A 15,445-nucleotide genomic window follows, 5' to 3' on the forward strand; every position below is an offset into this window, starting at 1 on the left:
TATTTCGTGGCTGTTGCTCCTCATCCTGATGCTGGGCACCACTGAAGAGCTGGGCACTGTTTTAAAAGGAGCCTGTTGAGAAGAGCTCTAATCTGTGAAATATTTAATAGAAAAAAATAGTTAACTTTAATAATAGTTAATAATTGACAAGCAAACTCTGGGTGATGTCCATGTGTTAGAAAAAACCAATTAAGAGTTTAGGGCTCAACATACTTTAGTGCCCTCAGACCTGGAGAAGGAAGTTAGCAGAGGGAGATTTATTGTTGAGAACTGAAGAGATTTTATAAACCACATTACAGAAAGCAGAGATGGGAAAAAAGATAATAAAAAAGGCTGAAAAAGGTGGACTAATTAGCATGAGAAGCGAGAAATCAATAACGAATAGAAGACAGAATACTAATTATTGAGAACTATGTGAGAGTAAGGCAATGAACAGTAATGTCTTTGCCGAAGTGTATAAATAGGTAAGCGCTTTGATGACCGACATGCACGTTGTGGGGAGCCATCCCCACGTTCCCTCAACGCTGACCCATTGATGCCGACTTTCTAACAAAGAGGTCGGAGGGTTTATTTTCATTTCCCCGTGCCCGGCGCTGGGTTCCCGCTGAGGGGCGGCCCCGCCGGGCTCGCCCGGTTGTCACAGCGACGGCGACGCCGCGGCCATGTCGGACCGGGGCTCTGAGGAGGGCTCCGAGGCCGGGGAGGCCGCGAAAGGCATCGGGGTCCGCGGGCTCCGGGAGGGGAAGGGAACGGGAACATCCCGGGGAAGGGAACGGGAACATCCCCGGGACGAGGCGCTCAGTGCCCGCCCGGGCGGCCCGGGGAGAGTTCCCCAGGGGCAGCCCCCCCCGGGCTCGGGAGTTTCGGGAGCGCGGCTGTGTCATTCCAGCTTTTAACGTGGGTTTGAAACAACGCATCCCCGCTTTTTTCACCTCGGTGTGCCAGGATGTGGCTCAAGCCAAGCTGGAGCAGCTTTCCTCGAACACCTGTTTCCCCCTGATGAGGTTGGCTGCTGCCAGGCCCAGTCCTTTAACCATTCTCCCTCCCTGTTTGTCAGGAGTATGAAGGCGACCGCAATTCCGAAGGGCAGCGGCATGGATTTGGGAAGGCACTGCTCCCCAATGGTGACACGTACGAAGGGGAATACGAGTGTGGTTTGAGGAATGGTCCTGTAAGACACCGGCCCTGGTTGTGGTTCTGCTTCTGCAGTTGTGGTATTTGGGCTCTGTATTGAAACAAGGGTGAGAACTCACAGGTATTTCATCTGTACCAAATGTGTTTCAGGGGACCTACAGGTTTAAAAGCGGTGCTCTCTACACCGGGACCTACCTTCAGAACAAAAAGCATGGCAAAGGTGTATTTTTTTATCCAGATGGATCAAAATATGCAGGTAAAGCACTGAACACAGATGCAAGGATTTCTGTAGCCAAAAGGACACATTCCCTCCACACCCCTCGTCCCCCCACAAATGAAAAGAGAGAGTGAATTGGAGAAGGCCTTATTTTAAGAAGATACCTTTGCTACAAGATATGTTCCTCTTATTCCCTTTTTAGTAATGGTTCTGAGAAACTTGGGGTTTATTTCTGGGGATTTATGTTAGGACATTTATTAGGTCTATTGTTAAAAAAATAGGCTGCTTATTAGAGCCCTTATTTAGGGATTGGGACACCTGAAGTTTGAAGTTGAAATTCAGAGTTTCCCTGCTTGCTGGAGAGTACCTGAAACAATTAGAATCTATCAGGTGAGTTTCAAAGGACAGTATCATTCCCCCTGTCATTTCTAAGCTATATCAGAAAAGACGTTCACATTGTGAGGGCTAAAAGCTGAGAGCAAAAAAGATCATCTCAATTTTGCCTTACAGGAACATATGCACTGAGTTGGTTTTTTTTAAAAAAATTATTTTAAGTTTGATTAGAAGAGTAATTAAGATACAAACCATCTATTATTCTGCTGCAAATAAATGCCCCAATACTGACAGGACAACTTCAGCAAATGAGTCAAATTAAAGTAGCCCCTCTTTAAATTTGTATGGAAATGTCACATTATCTAATGCAACTGAAATACATTACCCAATTTAAAGATAGGACTGGGTTGTTATGTGTTCATAATGGTAATAGAGAGTGATAATGGAGACAGATAATTATGGAAAAATGGAAAGGGAGGTCAGGCAGCGGCATAAATACACGTGGAGAGGAACAGACTGATGAAAAAAGAGCAAGGGACTCTAGAGTAAGGCGTGGTGTAAGGAACAGTGAGAAATCCCAGCGATGCCATAGCTTTCTTTTCCTTTTCTAATACTTGTATGATAACGTTACAAACTGGCCACTGTATCACACAATGAAATAAACCAGGTCTCACACTGCTTTTATCCTTTTGTCCTTGAAGGAGACTGGGCACATGACCAGAGACAGGGCTATGGAGAATATCTGTATGCAAATGGAGACTCCTATACTGGAGAATGGGCTAACAACAAGAGGTTTGTTTCATTCTCACAGTCACCCAATGGCATTAAAATGCAAACATTATTTTCAGAGCATGTCTAACTGCAGCATATTAAGTCCAGAGGTGACCTTGGCAATTTAGTCCAGCTTGAGTAGTTTCAGCTGCTTAATTAATACAGTTTTAATACCTTAATTGTAACAACAGCCTAAATTCTTAATATTCACTGGTATAAAACAAAATTATTATGTTCTCCCTAGGCATGGGCAAGGCACATATGTCTATAAAGAGACGGGATCTAAGTATGTTGGTTGTTGGGTAAATGGAATCCAGGATGGACCAGCTGAACTTATCCACCGAAACTACAGATTTAAGGGCAGGTTTCTCAATGGAAAGGTAAGTGTGCAGGAACACTTGCTATTCATCTGAACAGTAAGCATGGAATTGCCTTAATATGACCCATTTCCACTTAAATTAAGAAGCCGGGTTTCTGATCTTTTGTGGTATTTCCTGTACCATAAGTGTAACACATGAAACTGTATTATTCTGTGGGACACAGTGCCAAGTTTCTTTGCAACGTTGCTTTCAAGCTGTAGTGTTACTGACTATTGTATGGAACTTGTAGTGAAGGATATTTTACATTTCTGTGCTTAGAATGGTTTAACTGTGCAGTTCTCCTGATGTTTTTGTGTTTTTATGCAGCCTTTAGGTCGTGGCAAATTCATCTTTGATATTGGATGTGAGCAGCATGGTGAATACATACAACCAGTGCAGGTAAAAGAAATAAGGCAAGTTGTAGTGAGTACTCAGTAAATAATTTCTATTGCTGAGGAATATATAAAATGCCTTACAGGCAGTGATGTTAAAGTAGATTTTATGAGTCAAAAAGGGTGGAAACTCATGCATGCTTAAGAACTAAATGAGGTTTCATTTTTCTTTTTTTATGTTCTCTACTGTGTAAGCTTTGAAAAGTACAAGGTGTGATTTTGCACTGCTTGCAGACATGAATCCTTTCTGATTAAAAAGAACCAGGACCTTCCCAAAACATTTGAAAATGTTCTTCCCAGAACATTTCAAATCACAGAGGAATATAGATATATTTGTATGCACATTTAGCCTCTATTGCATTTTTTTTTCTGAACACCAGAAAACAATGAGCAATGTTTTTTGTATTTCTGAACTGATTGATGCTTGCTTTGCGTACAAATGGTAATTTCCAGCAGAGTCATGTTTGGGAAATATGTCCTATTGTTGTTCTGGTCATGTTAGGAGCTCAATATCCATGGCTTCTAATAATTGTAGAGAGTGGTTGGGATCAAAGTCTATTTTCCCTTCTTGGTGGATGAATGTTTTGAAACATTGCTGATTGATATGGTGCAAAAATAGCTACAGAAGTAAGAAATGTATTTTAATATTACTGTTTGATTTCAAGAAAAATTGCCACATTTTAGCTTTGAGTTTGCTACCTTTGTTGTCTGACACATCAGTTGCCATTGCACACTCTTTGAAAATTCTATGATGCAGCAGTCATTTCTGAAGGATAAAATAATAATCATCAAAATCCTGTCAATTGTGATAGAGATTTGCAAAGCTTGGAGACTGTTTTGCTTTTTTCCAGCTGTCAGCAAGAGATCCTCTAAGTATCAGATTCATAGGAGTATCCAGAGTAATGTGTGTTTCCTTAGTTCAGTTGGGAATTCTTAGATGAGTTTTTAAAGCGAGGGACAGTGCTGTCACTAAAGTAAGATTAAATTTTCCCCTGTTGTTCAGTTGAAATAATTACAGAAAAAAGCCCATTCTAAAAAAGAGAAGAAATTATCTTATAATACAGACAATGATTTAATTATTGACTCCTTTGTATTTGTAGAAAAAGATTTTTTTTAATTTAAAAAATGTTTTCATGTTTCAAAACCATAAGCTCTGTGCACAACCTTACTGCTTCCTAGATCCTTTCAGATGTCCTTGCTAGGCAAAGATTGAGGCAGAAAGAGCTGGTTATTCAGTCTGTTTCTGTGTGAGACAGAGCAGCATCTACCAGACAGCATCAGCTGTTGATCATCAGTAATACCCAACTGACTTCATCAGGGTTCAAAGTGTAGTTCTTGTCCAAGATTTGCAGGTGCTGAAGTTCCTCCACCTATAAATACTTTTAAGGTCATTTCCATTTTGACCCCAGATAAGGAGGTTTTAGTAGACTAACCCATCATCTCAGTTATTGTCTATAGAGTGAGGTACTGGATTTCATGGATTCTCTTCTAGGAAAAAGAGGACGAGGAAGTGGAGGAGGAGCCACCACCACCACTTGAACCAATATGGAAAGCATCAGAAATTACCAAATTAACACCCTGGTCTCCCCATTATGAGGATCTACTGGCCTCCAGAGAAGCAGCAGAGGCAGCAGATGCAGTCACTGAAGAGGAGAAAAATTCCATCAGTGGTATGTTTATATGTTGTTATCTGGAAACTCCATGCTTTGACTATGGTGACCATTATTTTATGGGTTTAATATCAAGTGAAGTGAGAGGGGTTTTGTGTTTTGTTTTTCCTATGATTTCCCATGTATTGATTATTTGGAACTTCCAAGGACATTCATAAACTGCACAATATGTATGTCTCTGTTTTATTTCATGCAGCATGAACTATCTTGGGAAGCCTGTGAGTTCTTTTACTCTATATCATGGCTTATTATACAAAACTGGATTGTAAACAGAGAAGATTTTGTGGGATTTCTCATGTGAACAACACCTGCAGCCTTCAGTTAGGAGTTATTACATGAAGGCTGAATGCAAATTTGTAACATTGTTTTTCTTTGGTATTTCTAATTTCTTGTATTTCAGTCACTGAGGAAGGTGAAGGTCATGAGCCCTCCAGTGAAGTTCTTAACCCAGAAAGCGAAGCAGGAGGGGAAGGTGAGGAAAGAAGGGAGGAAGAAGTAAACCAAGATCAGGAGGATAAAGGTGAGTAATGGGGCATGTGAGAAGTGGCTCGTTCTTTAATTAGAAGCCAGGGTTTGAAGTTATGGATGTCCATCAGCTGCAGCCATGCTGCTGCCGGGAGACCATGAGACTCTCTGCCTTTCATAAGGAGGGCAGTCCTCTGGGGAGGTAAACTATGAGAAGTTAAATTCATATACTGCAACAGAACAAATTAAAAGTGACACTTCTGTGCATGTACACTTGACAGCACTTGCAGAGCTGAATTTATAAGAGATTACATTTCCAAACGATGGTTTTTTTTAAACAAAAATGACAGAAAATGTGTCAGATCCTGAGATTTTCAGGGAGTTTTGAGCACTTCACTTTTCTCTCATGAATGCAACTGTGTATTCTTAATTCTATCAATTATAGTTCAAAGGCAGGCAAAACAAATATGAAAAAACAAATTTTAGGTGTTGTTATGCATTCTGATTTGAATAGTCTCTGGTTGGCTTTTTTCTCCTACAAACCAAGGAGATTTGAAAGTCAGGTGCTCAAGTTTTCTTCCAGGCAGTTCAGAAGTCTGTTTTAAATACACAATGAAAAGAAGCAACAAGGATGCATCCATGTTTGCTCATATTTATCTTAAAAGCCTCCAACCAATTGTGTTCTTTGTATTTATTCTTGAAATTTACAAGCTTGCCTATCTGATAAGAAAATATCAGATAAATGTATCCATTTGTAATCAGTCCATTTTACAATAAATCCAAGTCAACCACCATCTTTAGGGATTAGAAAATCTCTTAAACCATATGAAAATGCCTGGAGGTATACACTAAACATTTAGGTCAACTCTTGTAGTTTTCAGTTTATTTGCTTTTAATTTTCACTTCTGAAGGTGCTCTCCAGTTTCAGGGCAGAACAAGAAGCTGGCTGACCTGGTGTGTAGGACTGATATCTTACAGGATCCCTGGGCTTGGGTCAAATCCAGCAGAAATCTCAGCAGATTATAGCTCTGCTTTGGATTTGGCAAAAGTGCATTGAGCCTGGTTTGTTTCAAAGACCCTTGGACTCAAATAACCCTTTGGACTGAACTTGATTCTAGTAAATTTTCTGGCCCACCACAACAAAGCAGTTCTGGTTTTCCCAGTGGCTTTTCTAGGGTGTTTTTGAGAACAGATAAACCCAGGTATCTGTCAGATATGGCACAGAGGCAGATGCCAATGCCTGGAAACACAGGGAAAAGATAGATGTTCTCAAAGTTCCCTCAAACTCTTTATTTCCATAATGGAGGAGTTGGATGATTGTAAACTTTTTTCAGCAAAGGTCTCCATCCATGATTAATGAGGCAACATATTGTTCCCCTTGTCTTAATGTTTAGCAAGATCAAGTTATAGGAAGAGGGAATGATGTGAAGGAAATACGCATCCTGTGAAGAGCAGATATAACAAAATCTGTTTTCTTTGCAGCCTGGTATTCCCTGCCCCTTTACCATCATTCTTTTTCCACACAGAAATTCCCTCTTTCTTGTTCTGCATTCCTTATGACACCATCTAACCAGGAGACATTTTTTGGCTGTTGAGAGTTACATATAGACTGGCTGGCAGTCAGTGTGGGTGTACTGAGTCTGTGCCAGCTGACAAACAGTGTAAACAACTTCAATTCAAGCATTGGCACTGAAAGGTAGTGGATGAGGAGGACTGAGGTGGATAGCAGAGTTCTAGAGTTACGTTTTAGATTACTGGGATTACTTTCCAGTGTTTTATAATAAAATGCATTTCTGTGCCCTGTCTTTCCTTCTACTTCACAGAAATTACTGATCCAGGAGAATGAACCAGGGGAAACAGAGGATTTGGGTACAACTAAAGGAAAAAAGAACCCAAAAAATGAAATTTCAAAGTAGATGATTTAGTGCGGTAAACCTGCAATATTTTTATTTGTAAAAGGGTGTGTTAAGATGCCTTGAATAAACATTTCTGTCAGTGTTCTGTCTGGAATGTTTATTTTGGACCTTTTATAATCTCAAAGTCTCACAGCAACTTCCTTTATTCCATGTGGCCGGTAATGAGGTGTTGAATTCAGTGCAGAATTATTCTGGGTTCATGTAGCCATGGAGTTGTGTCCTCACAAATTAATTTTCTACTGTTGATAGTTGCTGTCTTACTTGAACCCTGCCTCTGGGCACAGAGGCGTGGGGGTTTTGCTGGTGAAGACAAAGGCAGCATTGGACTTGCCAGCTCTCTCCATTTTCCCTGTCACTAGGGTACCATTCGAGACCTAAGTTTTCCTTATTTATTTTGCTGTTGTCATTGCATCTGTAGAACCTCCTCTTGTTGCCCTAAATCTTCCCTTGACAAGTCTGAACTCCAACTGATTTTTTTATCCTAACACAGTGGTGCAGTGTTTTTAAATTCTTCCTTTTTTCCTTCTTCTGGTTTTCCTTCTGCTTTCTGTATACTACTTGTTTGGCTTGGTTTTGGTGTGTTGCAGCTCAGTCCTAAGATTCTTCTTTAACCATCTGCCTTCCTGAAGCTGTTTCAAGGACATTCAACCGATGGGGGTGAGGAAGTGGCTCTGTAACAAATTCCTGGCACTGTGCCACATCATCAGAATGATCATCAGTGATCCACAAGCTCTTAGCAAAAATGTTGTCCATATACACTTCCATGCATTCAAGCAGCTTCTTCACATGAAGGAAAACTCTCCTCTAAATTTTACCTTTATGTCTTCATTAATGAGCATTTCATTCATTGGAGAGCTCTGGTTATGTGAGCTGTCCCACCGTGTTTCAGTTTTCTGGAGGATGTCACCATTCTGCATCTGAAGCAGTTCCTAGTTCCTCCTTTCTTTTCCCAGTTTTATACATATACTCTAAGGCAGGCTCCCTTTTGAGTTGTTTTATCTTCATGATGGTTATCTTGCTACCATCATCCTGCTCCATTTACATAGCAACCCTGAACTTAATTCCTTAGTGTAAGCAGTTCTTGCCGTCCTCCAAGATACCAAGTTTCTCCTCATCAGATTCGCAGACCTGTTGGAAAACACACTCTTACTTTGTTGCTCTAAGAGGGAGCCATGGTGATTAAAGCCGAAGCGGGAGCACCGTGCTCCTATCGCTACTGAGGTACAAGAGGTGGCAAAGGCAGCAACTTCACCTGCCCTGTTCAGCTTCCCATCCCCTGCAAATGTGCTGAGGGTGAGCTGGATCCACTGTCTGTGTTATTGGGGAAGCCTTACAAGAGCCTCAGGGCCTCTCTCAGGAGGAAGCAGCTCCTGGGATGTCTCTGTGCTAGACCACGACTGAGATGGAGCAGGACAAAGTGACCAGCCCCTTGTCCAGCTGGTCAAACACCAGGCCCTCAGTGGGCACTTGGTGGGGGCAGTGGTGGCTTAGTCCTGCCCCTGTCAGAGACTGAGGAGGAGGGAGGAAGAGTGGGAATCTTGTGTGGATCATGAGCTTTCCCACTGGGGAGATGTTAGGAGGTACCAAGAGGTCTGTGAGTGGGAAGAATCTCTTGAGCAAGAGCTCTCCCAAGGAGATGTCAGTAGCCCTCTGGAGCTCTCTGGCTGGGATGAGTGCAGCGAGCAGGAGCTGTCCCAGGGAGAAGCCCTTTGCTACCAAGCGTTTTCCAGCTGGGAAGAATGCGTGGAGCAAGAGCTGTGCCAAGGAGGAGTCGGTAACTCCCAGAGCCATCTAACTGGGAGGACTCTCTTGGCCAAGAGCTTTCCGAAGAGGAAGATTCCACTGGCCAAGAGTTGTCCCAAGGCAGTGGTAGCCTTGGGACAGGCTCCATACAGTCCATTCAGGAAGACGATGGTGACAAAAAACTTAGGACAATTGGGAACACATGAGCGTTCACAGCATCCAGGTCAAGCCCTTGCTGTGGGAGAAGGACGTGGGACAAACTGAACTTCTTTGAGCTGAGTGAAGAAGAAGAGAGGGCTGAGCACACAAACCATTCTTCCCAAACAATGAAAGTTTGGTTTAAGAAATAGTAGTAGTAAGGAAAAGATAAACACACACACACACACACACAAAAACCAAACCAAAACAAACAAAATAAACAAAAACCAAAACACCCCCAAACAAACAAACAAAAAACCCAGAACAACAACCCCCCCAAAAAAACAAACAAAAAACCCCACAAAAAGAAACCCACAAAAAAACCCAAACAAACCCCAAAACACCCCAAAAAAACAAAAGCCACCAAAAATCACCTCCAATAAACAAAATAAAACAACAACAAAAAAATAAGAATACGAATAAGAGTAAGGTTAAGAGGAATAAGATGATGAAGAAATATTACTAGTAAATTATAATAATTATAAAAAGAAAATAACTAAAATCATAAGTTGAATAAGAAGAATAAGAAGATGAAGAAGAAATCATTGTAGTAGAAAAGAAGAGGAAAATGATAAAGAGGAAGAAATTGTAAAAAAGAAGAAGAATAACAAATAGAATAAGGATAATAAGTTGAATGAGAGGTATAAGATCAGGATTAAGAATAATAATAAAAAGATAAGAAGAAATAATAGTAGTACTAATTAGTAATAGAAGTTAGAATAAGAAAAACAATGAGAAGAACAAGAATTACTAAGTTGAAGAAAAAAATACTAGTAATAGTAAATAATAATAATAATATTAAATTATAGTAAGTAGTAAACATTAATATCAAAATCCACACCTTCTAGAATCACAGAATGAAGGGGAGGACCTTAAAGATCATCTAGTTCCAGTGATTGTCTTCTCTTCTCTCTCTCTCTCTCTCTTTGAGACCTTTTTGCTATTTCTTTCTACCTCTCTACCTCCCCTTTCTTGGTAAATAAATTCCATGTTAAATAAAATCTGTATGTTGTCCTCACATGGTCTCCTTTGCACCTTCATTCAGGCAGTGGCATCTCTCCCTCATGGGCTCCTAACACCTGCGCAGGGTCCCTTCCAGCCCCAAGCATTCCGGGATTCTGTCAACTCCTCCCTCCCTTTTCTTCTTGCCTCAGCTTCAAGCTGGGAATGTGCTGGAAAATGTCCAGCAAAGAAGCCTTTGCTATCTGCTCTGGGAGCCCACACGGCTTTGGGACCTTGTCACCTGCCCCTGCACAGCTCCCTCGAGAGGCACGGCAGAACCAGCGCCCCGAGAGTCTCGGGAATTCCCCTCTGCGTCCATGGCACGCACTGCAATGGTCTGGAATTCCAGTTTCCAGCAAGGAAACGATGTTCCTGCCCTCTAAGGCAAAGTCTGAAGGGGCCGAAAGCCAAGTGGAGCAAGATCTTACATTTTGCAGTCAAGCCTTTATAACTAAATCAAGGGTTGTTTTAGCATGTGGATTTGGAAAATAAATCATGGGAGGGTCTTTTGCTGGGAGGTGCCACGAGTAAAGAGAGACACTAGGAAAGAAACAGAGCAGTCAAAGAAAGGAAGAAGAGAAAGGATACAAATAGCACTAAGCTGAGAAGACGGCACTCTGAAATCCAAAGTGGAACTTCCTGAAAAGGAGTGGGACAGAAATAAAGAAATCTGAAACTCTTGTTTACTATGCAATTTCCTCCCTTTATCACAAACCTCCTCCTGATAACAACCATCATGCAGCACAGTTTTCAGAAAGTCCTTAGTTCTGAATTGATGTTGCAGGCTGTGGACGCAATGAAACACGGAATGGGCTTTCTCCTTCTTCTGGTTACTTTGACATCCTCAGGAGAGGAGGCAGCAGGAAGAAAAGGACAGCTTGAGATCACCTTTCAGTAGGACACAAGGCAGAGGGAGGAAAGTCTCATGACCTCTGCAGCTCTTCCCACGGGGATGTGATGCCAGACCCCCAAGGGTCACACTAAGGGGTGCCTTCGTGCAATTGCTGGGTATTGAGGGGCAGTGTGGCAATTTTATTCACTGGGCTTTGTAATTCTGCCACAAGCCAGGTGAGTAGGCCTTGGCTCCTGGACACAAAGATTCTGTGCCAGAATTCTTTTTTGGAGGAGAAAGCCAGGCCCATTGATAACCAAAGCCCAGTGCCCACAGGTGACGTTAGCAGAGTTCTTTATAGTGTGAAAAGATGTGCAGGGCTGTTCACGTAACTCTTTGCAGTTGTTGCTTAGTGTGCAAACAGCATCACTGAGTAACACTGAGGGAAGGGGAAACTTTTCGCTGTATGAAAACCAACAAAACCTCTGAATTTGACACCGTTGTCTTTGTCAGGCCACTCAGTGCCTCTCCTAGCCCAGTCTCCCTAAGGAAAGTCCCCCTCACAGGGCTCTGGGCACATCAGGGGCTGCGAGTGCCCAAGTCTGGGGCTGCTCCGTGCCACTTCCAGTGGGGTCGGCGTCAAAGGGATGTCAGGTGTGGCCTTTGTGACACAGGCCCGCTGTGTCAGGGCCCGTGGTGACACAGGACATGGTGGTGCCCAGAGGCCTTTGTGACATGGCAGAGCCCTGCCCTGCCAGAGGGGTGTCTAAGGGGCGCAGAGCCCTGGGGTGCCCAGTCCCGGGAGAGCCGCTCTGTCAGGAGGAAGCCGCTCCCCTGGGAGCCTCAGCAGCAGAGCACGATGGAGATGCTCAAGGAGGAGGCAAACCCTAAAACCTCCCCTGCCACGGAGCAGCCGGGCCTGTGCATGAGGCCCCAGGTGACAGCCAGCCCCGCGGGGAGAGGGGACAGAGGGAGCTGGGATGGGGCTGGAGGCAGGGGCCTGGGGGCCAAGGTCGTGTTGGTGGCTGTGCCAAGGCAGTCGCCTCCTTCCCCCACAGCTGGGACACAGAGCCAGGGCCCTGCCCCACACAGCCCCTGCTGCTCCCCCAGTCCCAGCCCTGCGTGGCTGGAGCCCCTCGGGGAGCAGTGTCAGGGGGCAGTACGGGGGACTGAGCTGCCAGCGCCACAGACTGTGGAGTGGGACTTGACCAGGGAGGAGAGAGAATGGAAACTCTGCTTGGGCCAGGAACGGCTGCTATGGGGAAATGAGAGTGTCCAAAAGCTGTCCCAATGGGGAGATGAGAAATACCGAGATCTGTCCCAAGTGGAATTTGAGAGAGACCAAGAGCTGTCACATGGGGAAGTTGTGAGATGCCAGGAGCCTTCCCAAAAGCAAGATGTGAATGTCCAAGAGCTGTACAAACGGGATGACAAAAGAGACCACGACCTGTCAGAAGGTGAGACAGACCCAGAGCTGTACCACTGGGAATCTGAGACACACCAAATGCTATCCAAGTGGCTGGACACGGGAATCCAAGAGCTGGCCCAAGAGAAAAGCAGTGACAAAATGTTTCCCCAATGGGAACATTCCATTAACCAAGAGCTGTCTGAAGGAGAAGTTAGACGATATCCAGAGTTGTTCCAAGAGAGAGGTGACAATGACAAAAGGAAGTCACAGAAGAGCTGGGAATGCATCACCTTCCACACCATTTGGGTCAACCCCAAGTACCCACAGCTCCTGCAGGACCCTGATGCTGCTCCCCAGGATTTGGCCGAGGCAGCAGCTTCTCCAGCCTTGGCTGAGCAGGTGAAGGCAGCAGGGGCACAGAGCCAGGGCCCTGCCCCACACAGCCCCTGCTGCCCCCCAGACCCCTCAGCCCCCAGCCGGGAGCCCAGGCCCTCGGGGAGCAGCCAGCTCCCCCCAAGAAACGCCCGTCCCCCTTCCGGCGGGCGCTGCGGGGGCTGTTCTGCTCCTGCCTGAGGCCACAGCCGGACAATCCGTGCCCACATCCAGCGCCAGGCCGGGCCCCGCAGGTGGGAGATGGCCCGGAGCCTGCCCAGGGTCACGCGGGCTGCCTCTGATGCCCGGGTGTCAGGGACAGCAGGTCCTTGTCGGGAGAATGGCCTGGCTGAGGGTTAGGGCTTGAGAGGCACCAGCCATGTCAGAGCCAAGGGCAGGTGCACAAAGCCTGGGGAGAAGGAGCTCCTGCTCAGAGGGGACACCAGGGATGCAGGAGTGACAGCCAGAAGGACATTTGGCAGAACTTCCCAGATGAGGAAGAAACTCATGAAGCCAACTCAGCAACTGTGCCGAAATCGGCTCCAGCTGGGGTAAAGGTACTTCTGGCACAGGGAGACGGCAACCACCAACTCCTGCCCCAGTGACCCCAGGAGCCCAGCGAGAAAAAAGAAGAGACTGATTGACCACAGAGGAAGACTAGTTAACCTAAGAAGAAAGGGAATCTTTAAACCAGTAGAAGAAAAATATCAATACTAAGATATTAATGCCAAGATACTAATATTAATTATTAGGTTATTGGAAACTAATATTATTCAATAATAAGATAAAAGATTACATTAATATTTAATATATACTAAAACAAAATACTATAATGAAATACAAGTATGAAAATTGTGTAATATTTATTATTTATGTCGATATAGAATAAATATTGAGAAATAATATGTTTTGAATATTGTAAGATAAGATCATACATGTAATATATGATATAGAACATTAGTTACATGTAATATAAATGTAACGCATAAATATTTAGATATGATACTACTGAAATACGAAAATAATTTAAAAATAATTCATGAATTTAATAAAAGAGCCATATAACTGGTAGTCAATGAACATGAATGCTTTTGTTTGCTAGAATGCATAAATAGTGAAAAGTTTTCATAGTCACAGTGCTGGCTTTGTGAATTTGCCACCCAGCACCTCCTTCTGTGCAGAGCTGTAAATAAAGGAGATACCTGATGAGCTTTGTGTGGGGATTGGCTTCTTGCACACAGGGTGGAAGAATCCATTTTGGGACAACAGCTTTGCCATGGACACACTGATAAAAGATGCTGCTTTTCCAGCCACGTTTTCCTGTACCCGGCCCATCCTGGGAGCCAGACAGGCGCAGGCAAAGCAGCAGAGATCGGAAACTGTGAGACAATCCCAGGGCAGCCCCAAGAGCCTCTCTGGGAACCACCAACAAACACAGAGGGCTCCTCTCTGAGCCGGCTCCCCGAGTCCCTGCACCCAGAAGTTGTCACCCAGGTATTTGAGGAATCTCCTGGGGCTGTTTGGACCAGCTGTGTGCTGTTCCCAGTGCACGCCTGGCAAGCTGAATTTCCCCACAGGGACAAGGGTGAATGATTTGGAGGTGTCCTTTGTTTCCTTAATCATTTGTTGAGTCATTGTCCTGGTTGGATGGCCAAAAGCAGCCTCCCACCATAATTATGCACAATATTCTCTAACAGATGTCCAGAAGTGTGGTCACTACAGGTAAAGAACTGTCACTTTTGGTTAACGTAATTTTGATGCAACATTCCATGCTGAATTGGCATATGGAAGATGTTATATATTTTACCTTCTCTTCCTCATCTCTAGAACATCCATTATTTTAAAGGCTCAGGATGTCAGATTTACTACAGATAAAAATCCCAACTGAGAAACCAGGTGGGCTTTCTTCTTCACAACCAGACATGGACCCAGCTCACCTACAGAGAGGGCACATGGTCCTGTGTCTGCCCTTATTGCTGAGACCCTGAGAGGCAGCACCACAGAACACACCACAACTTCCTCCCTTTCTCCTTTCTCTTCCCACCATCCTCCCACCCACTCCTGGGATAGATAATTTTACATGACATTAGAACTTCTACTATCTCTGTTGAGGGATGCTCTTAAGTTAACTGCTGATGTTAACACAACATCCATCGTGGAACAGTTGAATCTTCCAGGGCAGGAGTGCCTTTACATTTCCTGCTTTCTGTACAAGGTCATTGACTTTTTGAAACAACCCAAAAACCTGAACTCCTGGCCAGAGAAATTGCTGTGTAAATATCTGTCATTTGATGCAATTCTCCAGTCCATGTTGTAAAGCTGTCAGATGTGCAAACTGAATTGCTGACTGCTCGGGGGTTAATTAAAATTCTGCTTGTGAAGCCTGTGATTCTGCTTCATTTGTTTGTCCTTCAGTCCTTCCCCAGGGGCTCTCTGTTGCCATCACCAGCAGCAGATCTGGCCATTCCTGCACCTCCAGTACATCCAAAGCTCCCAGCAGTGTCCTGAACACAGCCCTGCACACTGACACACTGTGCCCTTAGGTCTGAGCAGGGACAAAATCACGAACTTCAGCAACTTCCCTCAAGGGTGTCCTCCTCCACTGCTCCACCCAGCACAACCCCTGACATCCC

At 44.2% G+C, this 15,445-nt stretch overlaps 1 protein-coding gene across 1 annotated transcript; it reads left to right on the plus strand.

The window, feature by feature from the left end:
* The first annotated feature begins 655 nt into the window (after positions 1-655).
* RSPH1 (radial spoke head component 1) lies at positions 656-7,306 on the plus strand. Its single transcript, XM_066177537.1, has 9 exons — positions 656-722; positions 1,058-1,171; positions 1,285-1,390; positions 2,386-2,476; positions 2,700-2,835; positions 3,142-3,213; positions 4,699-4,876; positions 5,277-5,396; positions 7,165-7,306. Exons 1-9 carry the CDS (start codon positions 663-665, stop codon positions 7,185-7,187), a joined length of 900 nt encoding a protein of 299 aa, XP_066033634.1. The 5' UTR covers positions 656-662; the 3' UTR covers positions 7,188-7,306.
* The last annotated feature ends 8,139 nt before the right edge of the window (positions 7,307-15,445 follow it).

Source organism: Chamaea fasciata, unplaced genomic scaffold (genome assembly GCF_029207755.1).
Source record: "Chamaea fasciata isolate MVZ Bird 193981 ecotype frontalis unplaced genomic scaffold, bChaFas1.0.hap1 SCAF_2, whole genome shotgun sequence".
NCBI classification, from domain to species: domain Eukaryota; kingdom Metazoa; phylum Chordata; class Aves; order Passeriformes; family Sylviidae; genus Chamaea; species Chamaea fasciata.

Bases quoted from the DNA above. Each gene is read 5' to 3' on its own strand.
- RSPH1 (XM_066177537.1), top strand. From the start codon at position 663: ATGTCGGACCGGGGCTCTGAGGAGGGCTCCGAGGCCGGGGAGGCCGCG. The intron at 1,172-1,284 runs GTAAGACACCGG...AATGTGTTTCAG, and splicing joins GTGGTTTGAGGAATGGTCCT to GGGACCTACAGGTTTAAAAG. The intron at 4,877-5,276 runs GTATGTTTATAT...CTTGTATTTCAG, and splicing joins GGAGAAAAATTCCATCAGTG to TCACTGAGGAAGGTGAAGGT.